This window comes from Ailuropoda melanoleuca, chromosome 12 (assembly GCF_002007445.2).
Source record: "Ailuropoda melanoleuca isolate Jingjing chromosome 12, ASM200744v2, whole genome shotgun sequence".
NCBI classification, from domain to species: Eukaryota; Metazoa; Chordata; class Mammalia; order Carnivora; family Ursidae; genus Ailuropoda; species Ailuropoda melanoleuca.
The window spans coordinates 80476473-80501714 of NC_048229.1; the positions used below are offsets into that span (position 1 = coordinate 80476473).

General features: G+C 65.4%; 2 protein-coding genes across 7 annotated transcripts in view; both read left to right on the forward strand.

Annotated features, from left to right (window-relative positions):
- Positions 1-24402, forward strand: part of ZNF469 (zinc finger protein 469) — a 116863-nt gene extending 92461 nt beyond the window's left edge. For 3 of the 6 annotated variants that reach the window (XM_034672518.1, XM_034672524.1, XM_034672519.1), the window contains 2 exons: positions 7383-7449; positions 10534-24402. In XM_034672518.1, coding sequence (XP_034528409.1) covers positions 10617-21944 — 11328 coding nt within the window. In that variant the 5' untranslated portion in view covers positions 7383-7449; positions 10534-10616 and the 3' untranslated portion in view covers positions 21945-24402. Of the gene's footprint in view, positions 1-5127; positions 6108-6709; positions 6871-7382; positions 7450-10533 lie in introns of those variants that run through there. The other 3 variants (XM_034672522.1, XM_034672521.1, XM_034672523.1) reach the window with 3 other exon arrangements.
- Positions 24402-25242, forward strand: part of ZFPM1 (zinc finger protein, FOG family member 1) — a gene marked incomplete at its 3' end in the record, with an annotated part of 71728 nt that continues 70887 nt past the window's right edge. Inside the window, exon 1 of the mRNA XM_034639046.1 lies at positions 24402-24548. The remainder of the gene's footprint in view (positions 24549-25242) is intronic.

Consider the following 25242-nt stretch of genomic DNA (forward strand, 5'->3'; position numbering starts at 1 on the left):
TCCCGTAGCTGTTTCCCGGCTCACTTACCTCCCGCAGCCTCAGCTTCCTTACCTGTGAAATGGGTCTAAGGCTGCTCCCCCAGGCTGGCTGGAAGCAGGGAAGACTGGCCCGAGGCACTGAGCCCCGAGCCCCAGGGTAGCAGGAGCTGAGCCCAGCCCAGCCACGCCGGCCCCCAGGGGCCCGTTCCCTCCAGGGTCAGTGGCCGGCTCTGCTCTCTCTCGCCAGGCCTGATCTCCGTGCCACAGTCAGGCTCACGGGGTGGCGGGGTGACAGCGCGCAAGTTTCCCGAGGCATGCTCTGGGCCCCAGCCCAGGGTTCCAGACCCAGAGGGTCCTGGTCCTCCCTCCAGGTGCTGGTCCTCTGCCCAGCCTTGGAAGCAAAGGTCTAGAGACCGCTCACTCCCTGAAGGTGTGGCCAGTGCAAACGGGGCTTCGTGCTGGGCTGAGACAATGACGGCAAACAGCGGACTTTTATCCTGAGTAGTCACAATGGGTTGTCTGCGGGAAGGAACGATGACAATCTTTCCCCAAAAATCTGAGCCACGGGAAGCTTTGAGCATCCTACACCCTCGGGGGTTTTCCCAGTGGGACCCTCAGCCCCGGGGGCCAAGGCCGGCTGAGACTGGGGGCACTGAGGTTCCTGCCCCACCCTCACTGGGGCAATGATGGGGGAGTTGTGAGAAAGGACAGAGAGCCAGGTCTCCAAGAGGGAGAGCGCACGGAGACCTCAGGTCTGCAACCATATTGGGTGCTGGGTCCACCCTGGGGCAGAGGGCACCAGGAGAAGGCCAGCTACCCCCACCTCTCAGCTTCCCCGCACCCCACTCCCTCTAGCTGCCATTCCCTGCCTGGCTGGTAGGGGATGGGGCTTATCAAGCTGGCAGCCCCCAGCCTGGGTGGTGCCAGTCCTCCCCCAGACCAGCTGCTCGGCACCCAGAGCAGTGTCTTCCCTTCTTTGGGGGGGCCAGGAGCAGGGACCCTACCCCCAGCCCCCAGCTCCTGCCAACGGCTGCTTCAGGCATCACTGGAGCGCTGCCCCGGCCAGGAGCTCAATGCCCCTGGCTCCGGGAGCCCAGGCTCTGCCGCTGTGTGCCCTCCAGCCAGCCAGCGCCCTCTCTGAGCTGTGGCTCCACATCTGTGAAGTCAGCACAGATACGTAGGTGCCCCCAGAGATCCTTGCTCTGGAATTCCGAGGCCACATGACTCACCAGGCCACTCTGAAGAAAATGCCTCACCTGCCTTAGCCTTAAAAAGGGGTTTCCCTGGATCCCCGCGTTCTGCTGCTGGTAGCCGTTCCTCACAAGCTGCGGCCCTGGGTGAGCGGCCCCTCGGCTTTGGGACAGTGGACACATGCTCCACACACCCCCAGCTTGGCTGGCAGCTTCCTGGGACCCCTGACTCCCAGCGGGACCCCTGCACGGCAGACCCTGGCTGTCCACACCCCCACAGTCCCTGTCCCTCTGGGCCGGGGAGAAGAACTTGCCAAGGAATCGGTCAGGGGGCAACCAGAGAGGGCTAGGCTGGGCTTGTACAGCATTATCATCTAGGGTGCAGGACGCACTCCCCAAACTGAGTGTTGGCCTTGCCCCCAGACATCCCTGCACTCCAGTGCCGGGGCAGAGATGGAGGGGCCCAGGGTAGCGCCTCCTGCCTGCCGGCTCCTCCCAGGAGAACGGGGTCCAGAGTCTGAGAGCGTACAGCCTGGCGAGAGCAGACGGGTACGTGTGTGTGTGTTCACATGGACCTGTGTGTCCGTACCTGCTGGTGACTGTTCGCATGTATGGTGTGTGTTTGCATGGGGACATGTGTGTTTGTGGTTACAGGTGTGCACACGTGGGCGTGTGTGTGCTCATAGACAGACAAACTGAGGACTGCAAAGCTTCCCCAAGGCACCCAGAGATGTTAGCAGAAGGCTGGGCAGACCAGGTCCTCTCCAGGCTGTGCTGGACCCTGAGACTGGGCCCTGAGCCAGCACGGCCAGGGAGACAGGCTGGAGCCCAGCCCTCATGCTGCCTGTGGTGGAGGTCAGGGCAGTGTGGCAATAAGCCCCGGAGGGCCAGAGAGTGACCTCATGCAGTGGCTGTGCTAGCTCCAGGGTCAGGGAGGACTTCCTGGAGGAGGTGGCATTGGAGCTAGACCAGGGGAAGAGGGACAGGAGGCATATCCTGAGAAGGGAACGGCCAGTGCAGGTGTCAGAGGCTGGAGCTCACCTGGTGTGCAGTGATGCGGAGGGTGACAGAGGGCAAGCAGGTGCCAGGGAGGGTAGTGGGGTGAGGGCAGAGGGCCGCAGAGCAGGAAGATCTAGGCATGCAGTGTGCAGACCTCTCAGGCATGTGGCGCCCAAACCCAGAGCTCAGGCATGAAGGCACGGGAGTCCCTTCAGCCCCCAGTAGAGTTTTCCCCCGGGCTCCCCAACATGTTGCCCTCCGAAGGACTACATCCCCTCTTACTTTCAGTTCCCCAGGCTCCCTCCATGGCCCTTCCCTGCCCAGCCTCTATGGGACGGTGTGGTCACTCCTATCCTGCAGGTGAGAGCACCAAGGTCCCTAGAGAGCCAGCCAGGCTCCTGCCACCCACAACTGCTGGTGCCCGGGGTTCCAGAGTCAGCACAGGCATCAGGGACAGCCCCTGGCCGGGGTGGTGACCAGGCCGGGACTCCCACCTTTGATTTCTGGCAGCTTTCCTAATGCCAGGCATTAGCTGGGCTGGCAAGTGCGGTCCAGACCACACAGGCCATTGGGATGTGCCAGACCAGGCCGCTCAGGCTCGGGGAGCGTTCCCCCGGGCCGGGCTGGACACGGACAGCCCGCTCCGTGTCCCTCTCCTCCTGTGGCCCCTGTGCTCCCATTCTGCAACCCAGCCAGCACAGCCCCGTCACACATCGGTGTCAGATCCCAGCACTCCCCTCTTGCTGGGGATCAGGTCTGCAGCCCTGCCCAGAAGAGGCTGTGTGGTGTCTGGGAGGGGCCGTGGCTCCTGCGCGGCGCAGGGACCCGCTGCGTCTGGCCCGTGGGCACTGGCTGGCCGGCTGACACCTAAAGTCTGGGACGGGAGGAGCTGCTGCGGGAAGTGTGTTCACACACCCCAGTGTCAGTTTTCGTGGAACAAAAGGATGGGGCAAGGGGCCTGTCTGTGCCGCAGGGTGGGCGTGCGTAGGCAGGAGTCCCGCCACCCACCAGCCCCCTCCCTGTCATCTTGGAAGACATCATCTTCTCTCCATGTGCTCCTCTTATCTCCCTCCTGTTAAAGGATCTCAAATATGCGCCTGGATAAGGCGGACAAACACACTTCCCGGCCCCTTGCAACACCTGCCTCCACTTTCCCCAAAGTAATTAAGATAAATGCAGCTGATAATTTGCACAGTATTCTTAAGTGTACCCTCAGGCCGTATCGTAGATATAATTCCACCTGCACGGGTTTATCTGAGCGCTCGGGTAACAGAGAGTCATAAGCAAAGCGGCAGCGTTTGAAGGAAAAGGAGAGGAGAATGTTGGTAGAAGGAATGTCACTAGGAGCCACGCCACAGTGCCCAGAGCCCCCGGCTAGTGACCGGAAGCCCCAGCCTGGCTCCAGCCACTGCACTCGGCCCCCTGGGCGCACCTGGTGGCTCAGCCAGCCGGGGCGGGGTTGGGATGGGTGCGGCGGGCACCGAGGGCGTGGCGTGCGTGCGAGGGCTTTGGCGTGGAGGTGGGTGGGTACGGCTGCGCTGCTCTGGCTCTGCCCCGTGGCTCTCTAGCGGAGGACCTGGAGCCGCAGGCCCCGCCCTGCAGAGCTGGCCCTAGGGTCCCCCCCCGCCCCGCCCCGCACATGGCCCTGGACGGGGGAGCGGCCCCTGGGGATGCCAGGAGCCCTGTGTGCTCAGGGAGGCCAGCGGCAGGGCCAGGGGCCGGGGCGGCCAGAGGCAGAGCAGGGAACCAGCGGTCAGGGTGCCTCCCGGCCAGGAGCCCCCAACCTGGACGCTGTGCTTAAGAGGCACTTCCCTGTCCGTCAGGCTCTGCGCACGCTCACTGGACCCTGCTCCTGACCTAAGCCCCTGTGTGTCCTCTCCTGGCCACCGGCCCGGCCACACCGGCCTGCACCTGCCTCGGTTGCCCCACCTGGGTGAGAGGCCTCCCCTCGCGTGCCTCAGTTTCCTGTCTGTAGCCTGCGAGGGGAGGATGGCCCTGGCCTCCCAGGGCGGCCAGGAGAGCACGTGAGGAAAGGAGCACCGAGCGTGGGACCGGGTTCTCTGGCACCCGAGGGAAGGCCACAGTGCCTGCAGCTGTGTTGGCAGCCTTGTGTGGCGCATCCACCTGCCCGACCCCCACCCCCAGCTGGTCCTGACACCCGGTGGGGGCTCTGGAGCCTCCTGAGCGGGAAGGGGCTCATGCCCGGGTACAGCCCCACCCCACCCCCTGGTCGACCCCTCATCACTCCCCAAGGCTCCCCGCGCCGAGGCCAGGATGAGGGGGTGAAGTCGGACGTCTCTTCCGCTGCGCTGTGTCTGGCGCAGGAGAAGCAGCCCAGCAGGGGAGGTAAACCCGCTCCCCGTCCCGGCCATGTGGCAAGGGGCAGAGCTCCGTGCGGGCCCAGGCCCACATGTGGCCATGTCCCTGCACTTGGAAGACGGAGCCGGCACAGGCCTGAGGACTCAGTGGGTACAAAGCCTCACGTACAGCTGGGGAAACAGGCTGGGAAGTGCAGGGTCACACGGGAAGTCGGGGCACGGGGCTCTGATTGCACAGGCCAACCCTGGGTGTGGGCGCACGGTCCGCCCTGACCGCGGAGGAGACACTCAGTAACTGCTGCCTAACCAGTATCTCCATGGTGGATACTCGCGTAACCAGGAGGGCTTCCAGGAAGAAGGCAGATGGGAGACGACCCAGGAAGTGCACAGCTCAGCAGGTGCCCACTATGTGCTGGTCTGCACGAATGATGGGGCATCAGCAACCCCTGGGATCAGGACCGATGGTCCCAATTTTACAGGCGAGGAGACACGACCCCACAGAGGTCCAGGCTGGCCCTGCTGCCCCATCGCGCATGTGGTCTCCCTGCAAGTGGGTGGGAATTGGGAAGGTGGGAAAGAAGCAAGGGAGGCATCCTGGGTGGGGCAGGGGGGCTCTCAGGAGGAGCGGCCAGGGGAGGAAGGGACAGGAGAGCTCTAGGCGGACAGAGAGGCCACGGTGAAATAGGGCACATTGCAGGGGTGAGGGAGCAGGAGTAGAGGGCAGATGCCGTGCAGGAGATCGAGGGGTCACAGGGGCGCCGGGAGGGCAGGGATCCAGGCCTACGGCAGGACCACCTCTTGCCAGGAGCTCCCGCCGCACACCCCAGCCAGAGTCAGCCGGCACGCCCACGGTCTCAAGTTACCCAGGGCGAGCAGGGTCAGGTAGTGTTTCTGAGGGAAAAGGAGGTGACCGCACTCCTGGGGGTTCCCTGGGGCAGCCTGGGGTCAGAGGGATTGCATCCCCTGACTTCAAAGGGGCCCCAGACCCGCTAAAACCCACACCCATGCGCACCGAGGGCCTCGCCAAGAGCCCGGGCGGGGACGGGAACCCGAGACCCTGGGCACGCATGCTACCCCACGCCTGCCCTGCCGTCCAGGCCTAGAGACGGTTCGTCCAGCCCCTGCAGGGGCCGCGGGCAGAGAGTGCCCTTGGGTCCTGCAGACAGAACGTCTGGCCCCCGTCGCGGGGCCAAGCAAAGAGGGTGACAGGGTGGCTGAGCTCTGCCCACAGGCTGGGAACCCCCAGGGAGGAGAAGCTGTCGCTGGGACGGGGCCAACGGTGCAGGGCACTACGTCCAGCGTGGGAGCACGGTCGCAAGCAGACCGGTCTCGTCCCGGTGCTTGGCCGCATGCTGTGTGACGGACGAGTCACGCCTCCTCCTGGAGTTCTCCGGTCTCCCAGCAGACTCCATGAGGCCGAGACGCAAATCTCCTCGCACTCGTCCAGCACAAACATAAAGATGTCTGCATGACCGGGTGACGGAGTGATGGCTCTGCACGGGGTCAGCAGACCTCAGCCTGCCAGCTCCGGGGAAGGCAGCCCTTCCTGCTCTGGTGCAGTGCTCACAGCGAAGCCTGGGGTCTCGGGAGGAATTCCAGACGCATCGGCTGGGAGATGAGTGTATGTTGCTGAAAGCAGCCACTGTCTGTTATCTCACACGGTTTCCGAGGTCAGGGGCCCAGAAGTGGCTCCGTGGGGTTGGTGGGCTGGGACCTCCCCGAGGGTGTGCTGGAAGGTTGGCAGGGGCGGCCGGCTCGTCCGGAGGCCCGACTGGGGCTGGAGAAGCTGCTTCCCAGGTGGCAGCTCACGTGGCCGTGGGTGGGAGGCCCTGGTGCCCTGCACACAGGCCTGCCCACAGGGCTGCTGAGCGTCCTGCAACGTGGTGGCCAGTGCCCCCCCCCCCGCTGGTGACAGACAGCAAGCAGGCAGAATCCTAATGCCTCATGTGAGCTAATTTCTAAAGATGAATTCCTTCCCTTCGCCCACATTCTGTGCATTCGAGCCTCCACATCCAGCTCACATTGAACAGGAGGGGATTGGGCTCCACCGTTTGGAGGGAGGTGAAATCAAGGAATTTGTGGCTGAATTTTATAGCCATCATGGGGTTGCTTTGACAGCCTCACTCCAAATCACAGAGGCACTTGCCCTTTGACCCCTCATCTCTTCTTAGCTGTACCCCACAGGCCTCACCTGTGGGCTGTTTGTCACCCCACTGTTTATAGGGGCCATAGTGAGGGGGCATTGGACGCCTAAGGAGCTGTCACTTCATCCTACAGAATATTCCGTGGCTTGTGTGGGTGGAGAGAGGAGAAGACAGACAAACAGGAATCTGTGGAGTCCCGTGGAATGATCTCCAAGTTACATTGTAAATGCAAAAGGGAAGGTAGGGAGCGATGAGCGTAGCCGACTGTCCTTTGCTAAAGCAGGGAAGGATATGTGAGTAAGTACTTACATTGAGAAGCTCTGGAAGGACAATGCCTCCAGTGCTCACCCAGCAGGACTGGGGCAGACGGCCCACGAGGCCGGGCTCCGCACGAGGCTGGGCTCCGCACAGGGCTTTCCTCTGCAGTCCTTGGAGCGTTGCCTTGGGTTTGGGAATCACATGAATGTGTCCTCTGTGCACACGGTTCCTAGCAGAAGGAAATGTAAAGTAATCATCAAACCTGGGGGGAAGCAGGCAGCTGACCCCCAGCCCTGCAGGAACCCCGGGCCAAGCCCCTCGAGCTCACCCATCTCCCTGCAACCCTTGTAGCAGCCCCACTGTCTGCGCGGCGCGGGGCAGGGAGCCGGGCTCAGAGCTGCTCCCTCCAGCCGGCTCCTCCCGTGGGGGGGGGGTGCTGTCCACCTCAGCCACCCACCACACGGATCCTGACACACTTTCCATTCTCTCGGCAGCCAAGACATCCTCATTGCTCAGGAAACTGACCTGTACGGCAACCCAGCGGATGGCCTGACTCCCCAGGTACGTAGCCGAGGACAGCTGAACGTGGTCAGGCCACCCCTGGGGCTGCCAGAGATGCCCTTGTCCCCGGCCCCGAATCCCACCCCACCACACCACACCCGGCCAGCTCTCTCCACCTCCCCATTCTGCCATAACGGGGCTGCCAGCTGCTGCCCTGAGTGACCTTCCCGCCGACCCAGCCGTCGGGGGCTGGCCCGTGGCTTCGAACCGCAGCCCTGGGCGCGGGAGGGGGTGCAGACAGCAGGGCATCAGCAGGCCAGGCCCTCCTTCTGTGATGTCCTCACCGCATCTCCCTTGAGCCGGCGATGGAACAGTTACGGTTTTAATCAGGAAAATATTTGGGTTCACGCCCACTTTCTGTGAGCTGTCTTATGAAGCGATATTGGCTTATTTCACCCTTGACTGTCCTGAGAAGATTCCAGGTCACAGATGGAGAGACCAAGGCTAGACAAGGCTGGGTATTGTGCCAACATGGGGCAGGAATCTGAGCCAGGGCCTTGGGCCCTGCCAGGCCCCCCACCCACCCACTCACTCACCCTGCCCCAGGGACACAGCTTGGAGTCTGGATCTGCGGGGCCTTACCTGCCACCCCTAGAAAGCTCTGGAAGCCATGGGGAGACCCAGGCCCGCCCCCTCCTCTGCACCAGTGTCCCAGAGGGGCAAGTAGCTCGGGGGCTGGTGAGGAAGGACCCGTGAGGTCAGAGGTCCTCACTGTCCACACATGTGATCCATGGGCCACGAGGCCTTTTGCAGTTCAAGCCCTGGGCCTGGGTCTGGGGCAGCCTGAGTCCTGCCGCCTTGGTCTGTCTGGGAAGCCCAGGATGGCAGGTCCCACATGCCAGAGCCCCTCCACTCCTAGTGGGGGCAGACACCAGAGCTGGCGCCTGGCCCAACTCACACTGGGCCACCACCCTGAAAATGGGGCCACACTCTGGCTGTGGGGTGTCCCTGTCATCGACGGCAAGGGGGTACCTCAAGAGATGCCCTGGCCTGCGTCAGAGTGCACAGAGGCGGGGCCACCCTTGCCCGAGCTGGCTGCCTGCTCCCTGCGGACCCCATTCCACACCCTACGGGGGCCACACTGTCTGTCCTTTGTGAACTGACCCAGCTCCCTCGGTCCCTGCCCAGGACACAGGACCGTCTCTGCGTGTCCCCAAGCCGCCCTGCACCTGCCTGTCCTGAGTGCCCTCTCCATCCCGGTGCGCTTCCTCTGATGCCACATGGCCAAGCGGCCTGGCCGCAGTGTGTGACCTCAGCCCCCACGAAGGCAACAGGCTGGAGTCTGGGCTCAGCGGCAGCAAGGTCACTGCCGCTCACACCTCGTGGCCACACCGAGCCATGTGGCCAAGGCTGCTGGCAGAGGGACGGGCTGGGACAGGCCGGGACGGTCCTTCCATGGAGATGGCAGAGCCCCAGAGGGAGCCGTCTGAGCAGAGCTTGCAGTGCCGGGCTTCACGGTGATGAGTGTGCCCCGGAGGACGTGGGCTGTGGGGCCGGAAGCTTCTGCTCCCCCTCAGAAGCCCACACAGATGCCCGGGTCACCCTGCTCCGAGGTGGCCCCGCAGCCTGGGGGGCCCGCAGAGCCCGAGTCCCTTCCGGCTTCAGGCAGTGCCTGGGGGACACTGACGCTCGGGGAGGTGCCGGCCTGCCCCCGTGTACCAGACACCGAGCCAGCTTACCTTAGGACCACTTGGTGCGGGAGTCACCCTGAACCATCCCTATAAGGTCGAGGGTGTGGGAGCTGACCTCGCCCCAGCTGTGAGAGCCTCTGTGTGCCAGACCCCAGACCCAGGCAGGGCCGAGTCATTGGCTCCCTGCCCCCGGGGCCGGGGCTCTGCAGAAGCACAACTAGTCAGCAAACCACACAAACAGCACACATTCTTCGAGGGGCCCGTTCTGCCCTTGGGACACAGCCACCAACATCTTCTGCACCAGCACCAGCGGGGGCTCCCCTGAGACCCCCACGTCCCAGGGGCAGGGACGCGGAGGGCCTCGCCCCTGGTCACACAGCAGCCGGTGGCAGATCTGGACACGTCCAGGAGGGCCCTGCCCCCTCCCCAGACCACACCGCCACTCTGGAGCACAGGGGGCTCTGCAGGGGTCCTGGCCCTGAGCACGTGTCTGGACCGCGTGTGGCACAGACCAGCCTAGAGATGGGGCCACGTGGGAATCCTGGGGACCCAGCGCCCTCCGCCAGCAGTGAGGCCCCAGTCTCTACTCCTCACCCATCACCCAGGGCTGGCTGTAACAGTCCCGGCCTCCTGAGCCAGTGTGAGGACAGAAGGAACTGACAGACAGTGCTCGGTGCCCCGGCCCAGCAGTGCTCAGAGGGAGCACCATGCTGCTGTTACTATCACGTACCCATTCGGCCAACGTCACCCACAAGCCTCTGCCCCAAGGTCCCGGTCCCAAGAGGGAAAGGGGAGCAGAGGCTGGGCCCCAGGCACAGGCCAGAGGAGGGGGTGAGGCTGCTGCTTAGGATGGAGATGGGATGTGGGAGGACCCCCAGGGGTGGGGGTGGTGACCACCCGGGAGACCGAGGGGCGCTTGTGCCCCAAATCAGGCACGACACCCCTCCTCGGAGGCGCAGCCCCTGGGCGTGTCTCCACACGTGGGCGGGAGCACCAGCGGAGGCTGGCGCTGCCTAGAAATGCTCACGCAGGCCCCACGCTCCGGGGGCTGACCAGTGGGTCCCCCGGGGGAGGGCCAGCCACGCCAGGGACAGCTGCCAGCCTCAGGCCAGACTCCTCCAGCACAGCCTCACCTCCTCAATTCCCATGGCTCCGGGCAGGCGAAGGCGGCCCATCCTCCTCCCAGGCTCTCCCCTGGTCCCCCCTGGGTTTCTCTCAGCCCATGCAGATGGCCCCCGGGTGCCCATCATCCATGCAGTGGGGGCCAGGTCTGGAAGCTTGTGTGCCCCACGAGGCCCTTCCACTCGTGGCCCAGTGGGGACCTAGCCGGGCTGCTTTGAGGGTGGCCAGCGGTCTTCTCAGACCCTCTCTGCCCCCAAGGGAAGCCTCCTCTGAGGGCAGGGGCTCCCGTGCAGCCCCCAGAGCCCCCCCTCACCCTGTGCTTTCCTTGCAGGCTCCATTCAGGATCATGAGAACAGGCTTCTCCAGGGGCCCCCTTGGACCACCACGTCCTCCCAGTGCCCAGACGGAGGGGCCATGCCCAGGCAACAGCCCCGCAGAGCACCGCCCCCAGCCATGACCCGAGATCTGCAGCCCTGCCCAGCAGCTGGGGGCACGGGGGGCCCCTCCCAGCCACCCGGCGAGGACGGTGCCCCAGCCAGCAGGACCGCCAAGGCCACGGGAAGCAGGGCCCAGGCAGCGGAGCTTCCAGAATCCCAGCCGTGGCAGGCCGGGGAGGTGGAGCCCAAGGCCCCACTCCTGAGAACGCAGTCCCTGAGCAGCCTCCCAGGGAAGGGAGGCAGCCCCCGCGCCCCACCAGGGAGGAGCCACGCACAGGCTTTCCCGCAGCAGCCTGGCAGGGCAGACGGCAGCCCCCAGCAGTTCTATAATCTGAACGTCTCTGGCTCAAGGGCCAGACCCACTCTGGATAAGACTCCTGAGGGCCCCCAGGGCGAGGACCCCGGCCCCCCAGAGGTGACAGCCCCACCTACCCCAGAAGAACTCAGTTTCCAAAGGTGCTTCCAGGAGACCCCCTCCAGCTTTACCTCCACCAACTATACCTCACCGAATGCCGCCTGCGGGCCCCCGCCCCTGAGGGCACCCCCAGGCAGCAGTGCCAGTCCCTGCAGGCCAGCCTCCTACTCGGAATTCCAGGCCGGAGGGGCTGACGGCTGGCCTCCCACTGTTGAGAACAGCTTCCCAGGTGCTAGATTCGGGGCCCCTGCTGCCAAGCCAGAGCCTTTTCCCGAAGAGGACAGCCCCAGGGTGGCCTCCTTCCAGTACCCCTTCCAGACACTGCACGGGCCTGGCCCAAAACCCTTCCCCAAGGACACCTCCCCGCCCAAGTACGGGGAGAGAGCGCTGGTGTTTGCCTTCCGCCAGCCCAGGGGGCCATGGCCAGAGGAGGCGGTGGGCACAACCTACCCCCTGCCTACCCGGCCGGCTCCCCAACCCCCACCCTGCTACCCTGGCCGGCCCGGCCTTGACCCCCCCAGTGACCTCGGCTGTGCTCCCCCACAACCCGGTGCTGCTCCCCCAGCCCCCAGCCCCTTCTCGGAGAGCACGGCCACCTTTCCAGACAGTTTGCACAAGAGCCTGACCAAAACCCTCCCTGAGAGACCGCCTTCAGCCCACGACGACAGGCTGGGGAGCCCCAGAGGCCCCCCAAACTCTCTGTCACAGAGGCACTTTCCTGGGCAGACCTATGGGAGCCCTGGGGCCAGTGGAGTGGGGACCAGCCCGGGGTCTCTGGACACGGAGCTGGCCACCCCAGGGCCCCTGCCCACCAGACTGCCCCAGCTGTGGGACCCTGCTGCAGCCCCTTATCCCTCACCTCCTCTGGGCCCCCCAGCCACCACCAGGAATGCATTCTTTGAAGGCCAGGCCAGCCTAGGCCAGCACCTTGGCCTCCCCCAGAGTCCCCCGCTGCCCTGGCCCCAGGTGCTCCCAGCCACCGGGCCCAGTCCCCACCGCATGGAGGTGCTGAGCCAGCTGCCTTTCCCCCCGGGGACCCCTGATTGGCAGGGGGGCAGCCAGGGAGCCCTGGGTGCTGCTGGTAAGACTCCCGGGCCTGGGGAGAAGCTGGCAGTTCTGAGAAACAGTCCGGGCCAGCACGGCGGCGGCTCCCCTGGACTGTTCGCCTACAACGGGCTGAAGGACCCCGGAGCCCAGCCCCTGTTCTTTGGGGTGGCCCAGTCCCAGGTCTCACCCCGGGCGACCCCCGGCCTGCCCCCGCCCAGGGTGGTGGGCGCCTCTCCCTGCGAGTCCCCGCTGCCCTCACCTGCCACCAACACGGCCAGCAGCAGTTCCTGCTCTTCCCTGTCCCCCCTGTCCAGCAGCCCAGCCAACCCCAGCTCGGAGGAGAGCCAGGTTCCTGGCCCGCTTGGGCCCCCCACCTTCTTCCACCCCAACACTTGCCCCCCGGAGACGGGCAGCCCCTACCCGTCCCCCGAGCCCCCACACGCTGTCCCCATGCACTACCAGCCAGAGCCCGTCAGAGCCTTCCCTTTCCCTGCAGAGGGGCTGGGAGCTGAGGACACCTTCAAATGCCTGGACGAGGCTCCCTTCCCAGGCTCAGGCCCCGAGGCGTGCAGCGGTGGGCTGGAGGGCTTCCCCCGGGAGCCGCCCCCCTACCCCGCCCACCACTTCCCCCTGAGCAGCGCCAGCCTGGACCAGCTGGACGTGTTGCTCACCTGCAGGCAGTGTGACCAGAACTACAGCAGCCTGGCCGCCTTCCTGGGACACAGGCAGTTCTGCAGTGGGCTCCTGGCCAGGGCCAAGGACGGCCACCCGCAGCCCCCAGGGCTCCCCGGGCCCCCCACCACCCCCAAAGCACCAGCTGGCGGGAACCTGAGCCTGCTTGGCCACACCAAGACAGTCCCCTTCCTGCTAGGTGGGGACGTCAGGCCTGATGGCAAAGAGGACCCCCTGAGGACCAGCTTCCTGCCCGGCCTGGCCGCTGCCCCCTTCCCCCTCCCCACGGCAGACCTGGACCCGGAGGACGATGCCAAGCTGGACAGCCTCATCACCGAGGCGCTCAACGGCCTGGGGTACCAGTCGGACAACCCCGAGATCGACAGCAGCTTTATCGATGTCTTCGCTGATGAGGAGCCCTCAGGCCCCCGAGGTCCTGGTGCCGGGCAACCCCCCAAGACCAGGGTGGGGACATTGCCAGAGAGCAAAGCCCAGCCCCCGTTCCCGGGCAAGGCCACCCCCCCAGGGCCCCAGGCTCCCCGCCCTGGGAATGGGGACTGCCCAGCCCGCAGCCGTCCCAAAACCCGCTCCCTGGGCCCAGTGCCCACAGAGGCAGATGGGGCTGGCCTGGTCAGTCAGCAGAGGAGAGGCAAGCGGTTTAAGTTGTTCCAGAAAGAACCGGACACGTCCAGCTCCACCAAGAGCCGGAAGGGCCCCAGAGCCACTTGCCTGAGGCCCAGGAGGAAAGGCCAGGGGGCTGAGGCACCCCTGCCCCGCCCCCGGGACCTCAGGAGCCACGAAGATCCTGCCAGGCAGGCCCTCCCGGTGGAGACCAGGAGCTCCCAGCGCATCCGCCTGTCCCCGAAGAAGGAGTCCAGGAGAAGGAAGGTGCGCGGCGGCTCCTGGAGCAAGGAGCTCATCCACAAAATCGTTCAGCAGAAGAACAAGCTCCACAGGGGGCCTCGCGCCCAGGGCGGGCACCTCCCCCTGGGACCACCGAGGCCCGTGCCCAGCCGCGCCAAGGATGGGCTCCAAGAGCTGGCCTGTGCCTCGGAGTCGGAGGAGGAGGACGGCGCTCCACAGGGCTCCCGCCTCAGAGGCCAGCCCCCGCCCCGCCAGGGCTGCCGGCGGTGGCGCCGAGGCACAAAGCAGAAGGCAGTGGAGGTGACCTCGGGGTCCAAGGAGGATGGAGGGCCGCAGAAACCCAGGACGGTCGTGAGGCGGGAAGCCACAAAGGTCAGGGCCTCCCCCAGCCCAGAGGAGCCGGGCAGGCCTTGCCCAGGCCCCAAGCATCTCCTGCAGGTTCCTGCCAGTGCCAAGACCCCAGAGGAGAACCGTCCGGCACTGGACTCCCCTCAGAACACCCAGAACCCCGAAACTGCCAAGAAGCGCCCCCCAGCTGCCACAGAACTCCCCAGAGAGGCTCCAAGCTCTTCTCCAGCCTCCCGTGTGGGGGGAAGCCCGAACCCTCCAGCCCCGGAGCCAGGCAGAGAGGACCCCTGGGTGTGCCGTGGGAGTCTGCTGGGAGCTGCCCGGTGCACAGAGCCACCTGCCTCCCAGGACAGAGAGGACCCCCCTGCTTACCCACCAGGAGAGTTGCTGGCACCTGGTGCTCATGCTGCCGACACCGCCTACCTTGAATCTGGCGCTCTGTTTTTGAAGAGCCCTGATCTTGGCTGTGGCCCTGCTCTTCTTAACGGAGACTGTGGGGGGGTTCCACTTGCCAGAAAGGGACCCCAGGCCTCCAGCAGCCCCCCCAGCAAATTGTTCCTCGGACCCAAAGAACTGCCTGGCTGTCTCCCAGAAGAGCCGTACTCCAAGCCCTTAGTACCAGACGCTCTGCCTGCCAGCGGCACGCACCTGCCCCAGGATGCTGTGGACGCCAGTGCCCTCGAGCCAAAACCACCCAGGAATCCACCCTACGCCATCCACGGGGGCCCCGGCAAAGCTGAATCACCTCTGACGTTGGAGTCCACGCCACTTTTCCCGGGGCTGCCTGAGGACAGATTTGACCCGCCAGCCTACAGCAGCCTATCCGGAATCGGAGACACCCACTCCTCGATGGTTTGTGCTGACCCGCCCCCAAGGAAACCCCAGTCAGAGCCGCCATACTCCCCGCTTCTGCCCGACAAGGGCTGGTCCCTGCTGGAGGAGTCCCCGACGCTGGCCAGCCACATGGGTCACCTTCCTGACCTCTTGGGGGAAAAGGCATTCAGTAGGAGGTGCTCGAGGGAAAGGGTAGTGGCTGCCAGCCCTCCCCCTCTGCCTGGCAAGGTCAGCGAATGTGGCATCGCTTTTATGGGCAACCTGTCCGAAGGTGAGTTAGAAATCAGAAGGCTGGTCGCCGAATTAGAGAGTCAGCTGCAGAGTAAAGGGGGGCCCGAGGCCCCAGAAATGTGTAGAGCTGGGCAGGTGGGCAGGACACACACAGGCACAGGGGCCCCTCTGTCCACCTCCCAGGCCACCCCGCCCCCCAGGGACGCCTTCTCCAAGGCCGACCTCACCCGCCTCGGGGAGTTGACTCCACACCCAGAAGGGGCAGAACCAGCAGTGCCCACTACGGAAGGGGAGCCAGGGAGCACCCAGGAGGAGTGGCCCTCACCCCACCCAGGAGAAGCACCCCTTTCCGCTCGTGCACGTGCAGACGGGGCATCTGGGGCTCCCGGAAGCCTCTGTGGGGCCGACCACAACTTCCAAGCAGGACAGAGAGCCAGAGTCTCAGAGACCGGCCCCTGCAAGGCAGAAGGGAACTGCGGGGTCCACGCGGAAGTCTCTCTGCCCGGCTCTGGAGGGCTGTTCAAGCCTCCACCGGACGTGAGGAGCTTAGCAAAGTGCAGCCCGAGCCGCGAGCCTTTACTTCCCCAAAATAACAGGACGGCCAGGATGCACGCAAGCCACGCCCTGCAGCTGGAAGCATTTGGCAGCCCACTGGCCCGTCTGGCACCCAGCTTGGCACTTCAGGGGACCACCCCATCTTGTGGTGCCGGGCTTAGCGACCCCGAAGGATACGCCATAAGCAGGGCCGGCCAGCCAGAAGAGGCAGGCCTCCCCCACTCTGGGGCGGGGGACCCTGGCCTTAAGGGTAATGAGGAATCTGTGCCAGTGGGGGCCTCCCCAAGTCCTGCCTGCGTGCCCAACACCAGTCCCGGCAGGAGGCCCCAGGACCCAGCCGCAAGCCCCCTACGTCAGCTGCAGCTCCTGGTGGCCAGAGCCTCTGGGAAGGAAGAGGACGCCCTGGGCTCACAGGGGCCCCCGTCTGCTGACACCCAGAGCCCTCGGCACAGTGAGCCCTCAGATCTGGAAGGGGACAGCGTGGAAGGTGGGGACATGGCCTGCAGCCCCACCCAGGATGTCCCCGCAGCGGCCAAATGTCAGTGGGGGCCTGAGGCTGATGGACATCTGGACACACTCGGCCAGGCTGAGAAGCCCGAGGACCAAGGCGGAGCCAGCAGACTGCAGCCAGATAACTGGGGGAGTCCAGTGGGGCTGGACAACCTCTCGATGGTCAGTGCCGATGCTCAGGGTGCCCTGGCCAGGCTCGGGGGACAGCTCCAGGGAAACAGCCCGGTCTTGGGCCTTCGAAAAGAGGCATGGGCCACCCCTAGCCCTGCCCCCTCTGATGCAGAAACTTTGGTACCGACCTTGGTCGCAGCCCACATCCAAAATGGGCCTGAAGCCCGGACTTCAGAGGACGCGGCCAGCCCAGGCCTTGAGAAGCAGCTGCTGCTCGCCGGAGACAGCCTTGCTCCCCCCATCAGGGACCTGACCACCTGTGTCCCCTTGCCCGCTTCTGCAACCACCCCCGTTCCCCCCGGCCGGGAGCACCTACCCCAGGAAGACCCTCCTACAGGACCTTCAGGTGAGCTGAGGGGGCTGCTCCCAGCATCTCCATCCTGTGGGGATCCTGCCAGCCCGCAGCTCCTCCCAGCCCCTTCTCCTCCCTGGCCCCCTCCACAAAGGGCTGACTGCACCCCAGCCACCACAGACGCTGGGGCTGGGCCACCTGCAGCAGCTCCCCTATCTTTGAGGAAAAGCCCCTGTGGCTTCCAGGAAAGCCTGGCTCGTCACCCCCTCCTGGGGGACCACAGCCCCCTGCAGGACCCTCCCTCGGGCCCGCCTGGCTTCATCAGTGTCTTCACTCCTGCCCATGGGGAGGACCGCCCTGAAGGCAGCATGTCAGGACCTCTCAAGGGTTCCAGGAAGGAGAAGCCGAGGGGCTCTCCTGCCTCTGCTACCCGTTCTCCCCCCGTGAGGACCATCTCCCCGAGAGTGACCATGAACGCCCCTGCCCTGCCTGACATTCCCACCACAGATGGCACAGGGGCAGTCAGAGGCCCCGGGGTCGACCATCCAGACTGCCAGGGTGGGGGAGCCCTACCCCACACCAGCCCCAGCGGGATGCCCACGGGCCCCGCCTCCTCAGACCCCCCAGGCAACAGGGAAGGCCAGGGTGTCACCATGGTTCCCGCTGACGCTTCCACATGGGGGACCGCTGGGCCGGATTCCTGTGCCTGCCAGGAGGGCGAGGCGGGAGCTGGCTGCTCTGGTGCCATGAAGGCCCCTGGAGCTGACACCGGAGGCCCGCCTCTCACCTGCCCGTCCACGGAGGTCCGCAGGGCCAGAACCACGTCTCCCAGCAGCACAGCCCGTGAGTCCAGACCCAGCTCCCCCCAGAGCCTCAGAACTGTTCATCACACAGCCCAGAGGGACCCCCTCAGTACGCAGGGCACCCGACAGAAGCCCGGGTCCCCAGAAAATACCCCCCAGGCGGGCCAGGCCTCCAGCAGGCAGCCCGTGACCTGCGAAGTGTGCACAGCCTCCTTCCGCTCCGGGCCAGGCCTGAGCCGCCACAGAGCCAGGAAACACGGGCTGCACAGGGGTGCTCCCATGCTGCCCGCTCCTCGGCCCCCGGCGTGCCAGCCCCCTGAGAAGAAATGCCGCAGGGCACCTGGGAGAGAGAAACCAAGGCAGGCGCTGAGCAGCCCCAGCCCTGCCGCTGGGCCGCCCCCTGACCGGGGTGCCGAGGCTCCTGAGGGCGCATCAGGCCCTCAGACGGCCAAGGGACTCGGTGTGGGGGGCGCACCAGGCTGTTCCCCTGGCCCGGGCGAGCCGGGACTGGACATGAGGTTTGCAGAGCCCAGGAAGCAGGGGCGGCTGGTGAGGGACAAGCACTGTCCCAAACAGGCAGAGAAAGGAGGCGGCCAGCGGCGGGGCCGGGCACCCACGGACGTCCCCAGCAAATCAGAGCTGAAGTCGCAGGAAAAGGGGCGAAAGCCAAGAGCAAGAAGGTTACGGGAGGCGAGGGGTCCTCCAGTCTGTGCAGGTGTGATTTCAGACAGAAGCCGCTGTGGTCCATCCACTGTGACTGCCAGTCCCCTGGGGCCTCCAGGCAGCTCCCTGTCAGCGCGGGCCGAGCCGGACCCCAACGCCTCCTGGCCCACGCTGATGGAGAACACAGTAGGCACAGACCCAGAGGAGACGGCCGCACAGAGGTCGACCCGGGATTGGATGGCCCGTGCGGAGGGGACAGAATGGGCGCCGCCGGGGGCCGGGCCAGAGGGACAGAAGACAGCCGTGGCCAGGGGGTGCTGGGGACCCAGGGAGCCCGGAATACCAGACGTCTACAAAGAGCTGTCATGGGCAGCTGGGGCTGAGCCTGGGGGGGACTGCAGAGCAGCTGAGAGCGGGTCGGGGCAAGGAGTCGGGCAGGGGCACAGTCCCCCCTCGAGCCCCCCAGGCCCTCGGGACACTCGTGCTACTGCAGGTGGCACCGGCAACAGCTGCCCCCAGGGCCCCCTGCAGAGCCCAGAAGTGCAGGTCGGGGTCCAGGAGCATGAGGGCACCACTCCTGAAGTCCCCAGCCCAGGTCTCGGGGACCCTCTGAGCGTGTTTGACGATGAAGCCTCCTTTTCCCAGCTCTTCCCTCTGGGCGACCGCTTGACTCGGAAGAAGAACCCCCGTGTCTACGGGAAGCGCTGTAAAAAGCCGAAGGCCCCGCCCCCGCTGGAGCCCCACAGCGAGGTGGGGGACAGCGTCGCGCCGGCCTCCGCCTGCCTGCCCACAGACCTCAGCGACTCGGGCTCACTCTGCCTCTCCCACGAGGACCCGTGGGGTGATGAAGCCACAGGTCTGCCGGGGTCCTTCCTGCTGGAGGGCTTTCTGAGCAGCAAGGTGCCCGGCATTGACCCCTGGGCCCCCAGCCCCAGCCTGTGGGCCCTGGAGCCTGGCCCAGAGGTGGACTGTGCTGAGAACGTGTCCCCCCGTCACACCGAGGACCAGCGCTCAGAGAACATTCCGGAGCTGCACATGGTCCCGGCCTCTTGGCGAGACCTGGACCTTAAGGCCCCCACTGAAGGGATGGGGTCTTCTCTAGGAGACATGAGCCCAGAGCCCCCCGACCTGGAGCGGGAACGCTACGACAGCGGGCTTCCTGGGAACGCCATGGACCTTGAGATGCTCGGCGCCAGACTGGAGGTACAAGACCTGTGCTTCCTGACGCCCCGTGACGACCCTGTGGGTGTCCTCAGCACAAGGTTCTTACACTTCGGGGCCACGGTGAAGCCCCAGGAGCCACGGGGCCCAAGGGCAGAGGCAGCAGCCGGGGCAGGAGGGGCGGCGGGACGGGACCGGCACGCCAAGGCCAGGAGGGCATCCTACAAGTGCAAGGTGTGCTTCCAGCGCTTCCGCGGCCTGGGCGAGCTGGACCTCCACAAGCTGGCCCACAGCCCCTCGCCACCACCCACCTGCTACATGTGCGTGGAGCGCAGGTTCGGCTCCCGCGAGCTGCTGAGGGAGCACCTGCAGGAGAAGCACGTGCAGAGCAAGGCGGGGCGCTGGGCTTGCGGCATGTGCCTGAGGGAGGTCACTGACGTCTGGATGTACAACGAACACCTGCGGGAGCACGCCTTGCGGTTCGCACGCAAGGGGCAGACCCGAAGGTCCCTCGGGGACTGGGAGGGGGACCGAAGTGTCACTGGCTTCCTGGGCAGCATCATGGGACAGGCGTCCAGACCCAGTGGGGGCAAACGCTCGATGGGCAAGTCAAACGGGAGCCCTGCAGAGACATCGGGGCAACAGAAAGGGGCCGGGAAAGAATTCCAGAGGGAGACGGTGAAACCCAAGACTCCTGCCAACGACTCAAACCAAGATGGCACCCTGACACCAGACAGGGCTTTGGCTGACAGCAGCCCAACGGCCTGCGGGAACCCCGCTCTTCCCAGCGGCTCCGCCAAGACGTCCCCCAGCCTGTCCCCCGAGCCCTGCTCCGGCAGCGAGCCCCTCCTCCACGCCATCCCCATGCACGAGGGCTGCAAAGACCCCTCCCGCGACTGCCACCACTGCGGGAAGCGATTCCCCAAGCCCTTCAAGCTGCAGCGCCACCTGGCGGTGCACAGCCCACAGCGCGTCTACCTGTGCCCCCAGTGCCCGAAGGTCTACCCGGAGCATCAGGAGCTGCGCACACACCTGGGCGGGGCGCACGGGGTGAGGGAGGAGCTGGAGCTGCCGCACACCCCGCTGTACGCCTGCGAGCTCTGTGCCAACGTCACGCACATCAGCAAGCGGTCCTTCATCTGCAGCTCCTGCAACTACACCTTCGCCAAGAAGGAGCAGTTTGACCGCCACATGGACAAACACCTGAGCGGGGGGCAGCAGCCCTTCACGTTCCGCGGCGTGCGGAGGCCTGGCGCCCCCAGCCAGAAGGCGCCGGCCCGCGAGGGCACACTGCCCAGCAAACGGCGCAGGGTGGCCGCGTCCAGCAGCCCTCCCGGCCCTGGCGCCAATGGGCTTCTGTCCTGGGGCCGCAGCCCCCCCCAGAGCGAGGGGTTGCTCCCAGGCCTGCTCCAGCCCTGCCCAGAGGCAGCTCCTGGCACCACCAAGGGGCAGCCCAGGACCCCGGAGAGGCCTGTAGATCCCGTGGGCCACCCGGTCACAGGGGGCGATGTGCCCTGTGACCTCCAGGAGCTCCTGCCCCCAGCTCTGTCTCCTTTCCCGGCAGCCTCCGCAGATGGCCATGGTGGCCGCAAGCTGGAGGGAGCCCTGGGGAGGTCTGAAGGTGAGGCATCTCCAGGCAGCCCTGGGCCTCTTCTCCAGCAGGCTCTCCTGCTGGGGGGGTCTGTGCCTCGGCCGGGAACCAGAGGCCAAGATGTAGAGGAAAAGAGGGCTACTGGCCCATTCTCAGGGAAACGCAGGACCCCGAGTGCCTCTGACCATTGCCTGGAAGCCCCCTCCCTGCTCCAGAAGGAGAAGCAGGTGTCCACAGGCCACAGGCCTGAGGGAGGTGCAGGGGGACCCTCCCACAAGGGCAGTGCCGTCAAGCCTTGGGGCTGCCGGAATTCATCGAAGGAGAGGTCGGCTTTGCCCACCCCCAGCAAAGCTCCTAGGTTCCCAGGGCAACCGAAGAAGGTTGTGGCCAGTCCGACACCCAGAGAGCTAACCCATGGCACTGAGGACAGGCCAAAGCCCACCACCCTCAAAGCCAAGCCGAGCCCCAACTCCCAGGGCAGTGGAGGCCCACGGCACAGCACCAAGACGGCGGGTGGCAGCCAGCCCCAGCCGGCCAGCGGGCAGCTCCAGAGTGAGACGGCCACCACCCCAGCCAAGCCCAACTGCCCAGGCCAGGGCCCCGCCCCAGACAAACACCCTCCTCGAGCCAAGGGCTCTCCCAAGGGGCCAAGGGAAGCTGGTGACCAGGGGCCCCGAGGGAGCCTGAGCACCAGGGAGGACGGGGAGGTCAATGAGAAAAAGAGGAAGGGTCGGGCCCTGGGGCCAAGCAGGAGTGGGAGTATGGGGAGCTTGGGGAGAGCCCACTTGGTCCCTGAGAAGCCCCCCCGGGCCCCCAGAAAGCAGGCGACGCCCAGCCGCATGCTCCCCAAGGCCAGGCCCAGTAGCCAGAGCAGCGCGATGCCACCCCAGCCCACGGAGCAACGGCAGGTGAGCCCCGGACACACCCATGGGGACTGCAGACGCAGCAAGGAGGGCCAGGGCAAGGCCTGCCCCCAGGGGAGACCCCTGCACAGACCCCCCAAGAGGGACAGAGCTGTCCACGGTGCTGAACTTGCCAACCCCCGTGCCTGCAGGACCGCCGCGTCCCAGAATGACCTCCTCAGCCAGCTCTTTGGGCAGCGACTAACCAGCTTCAAGATCCCGTTAAAGAAGGACCCTCCGGAGTAATTTATAGCCGCGAGTGAGTACCTGGGAGCAGGGCTTGGAACAGCCCCGCAAGTGGGGGCTCCTGCCTATGCTGACGAGCCTCAGTCCTCTGAGGGTGTTGGATGGTGGCCACGTGGCAACACACCGGACTTACGCAAGTGCTCGGAGTCTGGCGTTAGGGCTGAGACTGGGATACTTTGAGCAGGGCCTGGGGTGGACAGCAGTCCCCTTCTAGATGGAAGGTGAGGGTGAGCCCCTCGGAGACCATGCAGCTCTTTTCTCGGTACCAGAAGTCTGAAGAGAGAGCTGCCCCCGCCCCCGCCCCGTGTGCCCCATTGCCCAGGCGCAGTACTCCACAGACCCTTCATGCGAAGGTTTGCACGGGGCTGCCCCACGTCATCTAGCAGGGAAGTGAGCTGAGGCCGCCTCCCTCAGGCGGCGGCAGGCTCCCCTTAGTCTTGTTGCTGCTGCTGCTGGAATGGCTTAGAAGCCACGTGCAGGGGCAGGGCTGTCCCCTGGAAGAGCTGTTTGTGGGCCCCCTGACCCCCAGGGCGCACCAGGCTTCTCTGACTGCGGGGTGGTGGCAGCTGCTGTCTGTGCTGCTGATGGAAATGCCGGTCTCCAGTGCACCTTGACCCCTGGGGACTGGGCTCCCCTTGGGAACGTGAAGAAAGCTGCTCACCAGCCAGCTCCCACCGCCGGCTCTCCCTCCCCAGTCCCCCTGCCTCTGCCGATGCCCTTTCTAGAGCCTTCCTCCCACAAGGAGCTCTCCGCTGCAAGTATCAGCAATTTTACTCTGAATTTCTGGTGCTATTTCATGTTGTAATGTGAATTCAGGCTTCCTTGGTGCATTTTACCCAGGGGATTGGGCGGGGAGATCGGCTGGGGAGGCACACGAAGGCCCACCGACACCGGCGGCCCCGACAAGTCTTTCGCTGGGGCTCCAGCCGCCGGCAGGCTCCAGCCCCACGGTCGCGGTCCACAGCCGGAGCAGCCAAGTGGGACAGTGCGGGCCGGGGTGTGGCGCCTCGGCCAGTCAGGGAGGCGTCTCATGCACTGACATGACCCAGGGGTCGGCGCGCATGTCCTGTTTATGGAATCGTGTCTGCGAAGGAGGCAGGAGGGTAGGAGAGGCTTCCTTCTGCTCTTAGGGATCTCTGAGGTTCGTGGTTTGCGTCGTTCTGTTGTTTTTTTTTTCTTTTCTTTTTTACCTTGGGTGCAATGTGTGTGTCAAAAGTTTTTATTTTGATATTTTGCGAGAGACCAAATTAGGCCCAAATTGCCTTTCTCGAAGGTGCTGTGTGCACTCAGAACGCCTTTAGTGCTGATGAATAAATCACGGGGTCTCTGAGGTTGTACTGTGCAAATCATAGTGAACTCATCCTGTCAAATATATCCTCACTATTTTAACAGAAAGCCTCCGGCTGTGGTATCTCTCCCCCCCCCCCCCGCCCCCACGAGCCCAGGGCCTGGCTCTTCACGCGGTGGCTTCAGCGGACGCTTCTGTCCCCGCGAAGCCGCCCCTGAGCAGCCAAGCAATCCCGTCAGCTCCTCCGGGCTTGTGGACACGGCTGGGGGCCCTGGGGGAGCAGAGCGGGAGAGGTGACGTGTCAGCTGCATGGCTCAGTTTAGGCCCCCTGGGACGGCAGCAGAGGCACTATGAAGGGTGGAAGGGTTGGAGCAGGAGACACGACCCCACCGCAGGCTCAGACCCCAGGGCCACCGCGTCCCGAAGACAACCCTCAAAGACTCCAGCATCCAGGACAAGAGCCTAGAGAGCAAGCAGGGTGTCCAGAGTCAAGCACCCACCCGGTCCTGCCCCTGCCCTCGGGGCACGAGGGGCACTCGAGCAGGCCCCCACAATATGCGCGGGAGAGGGGAGGGGAGCCACACGTGAAGCTGTACGTGGCATCCCAGCACTTCTGCCCAAGCCCGCCGGTCCCCACCCACTCCTGCTCACCTTCCTCAGCCAGGAACACCCTTCCCAGGTGCTCCCACTCAGTCCAAGCCCCTCCCAGACGTGCACCCCCAGCCCCGGGGACCCGGGGCCACCCTTCTCACATGGACACGCCCACTCTGTGCTGCCCTTGGGGGTTTCCAGACAGGTTCTGTGGTGAGCTGGGGGCTTTGGCCTCCTTGGGGTCTCTGTAGCAGGGCCTCAGATAGGGGGCACAGAGGGGCACAGGGTTGGAGTTTGGGGTTGGGGTGGAGTGAGGCTGAGCTGTGTTTGACAACGGCCATCTGGTGATTTGGGGATGCAGACCCCTGGGGCCCAGCCTTGGGCGCCTCTGTTCAACTCACCATACCCAGACCAGCAGCATCCCAGTCCCTGGAAATAGGAGGGAAACTCCGGGCCCCACCCCAGCTCGCAAATCGGACGCGGCCAGCACCCGCCTGGCCGGCAGGTGGCAGCATTGACCCACCTCCGTCGCCCGGGCAGCTCAGCAGCCAAGGCGCCGTAGACAGGGCGCCCGCCAGCTCCCACATGCCAACACGACCGGCACGCGGGCACCCCAACCTCATCGACAGGCTCAGAGACACATGCTTACTGCACGGCCTCACCCACAGCGACCCCAGGGCCTGAGGACCCATACACAAACACACCACCTCGCCCCGATTCGCCAGGTGAGTGAGAGAGGTGCATCTGGTGCGGGGGACCTGGCCTTCCAGAGGGCCCTGTGCACGCGTCCCACAGCACCCCGCTGGGTCCACGGGAGAGGGCTGGACAGACGGGGGGATTGGGTCAAGCAGCCCGGGCACAGGCCCCATACAGGGACCACAGCTCTCTGAGACCCTGAGGCCTGGCTCATCCCCTCCAGGAAGCCAGCGAGCCTGCTCACCCCGTGACTGCAGGGTCCCTCTGGGAGCGGCCCCAAGCAGACAGGGTAAGCAGGGGGACACCGAATGTTAGCAACAAGGTCGCATAAGTGACTCGATTGTTCAGTTGCACCCTATTCTAGGCCCAAAGCTTGACCCCAATGACCCCTCAGCCCCACCAGCCCAGAGACAGGATAGGAGAGATGGTTCCTGGGACGAGGTGAGGGGGTACAGGGGCAGGGATGGGACGGGCAAGCACCTGGACGCGGGGGTCGGGCCAGCTGCCCGTGGACTGGCCACCGGAGGGAGGGAAGCTAGTGGTAGGAGCAGACATGCCTGCCTCCGCCCCTGGCCCCATAAAGGGGGAGGCGTCCCGCAAAGCCACAGGCTTCCTGGCACACCCACTCAGGGCCCCCTGGAGAACACTGTGGGTTTTCCCAAGTTTCTGGAGCCAAAGATGGTTCAGAGAATCCCGACTCTCGGGGAGAGTGTGTAGACAGCC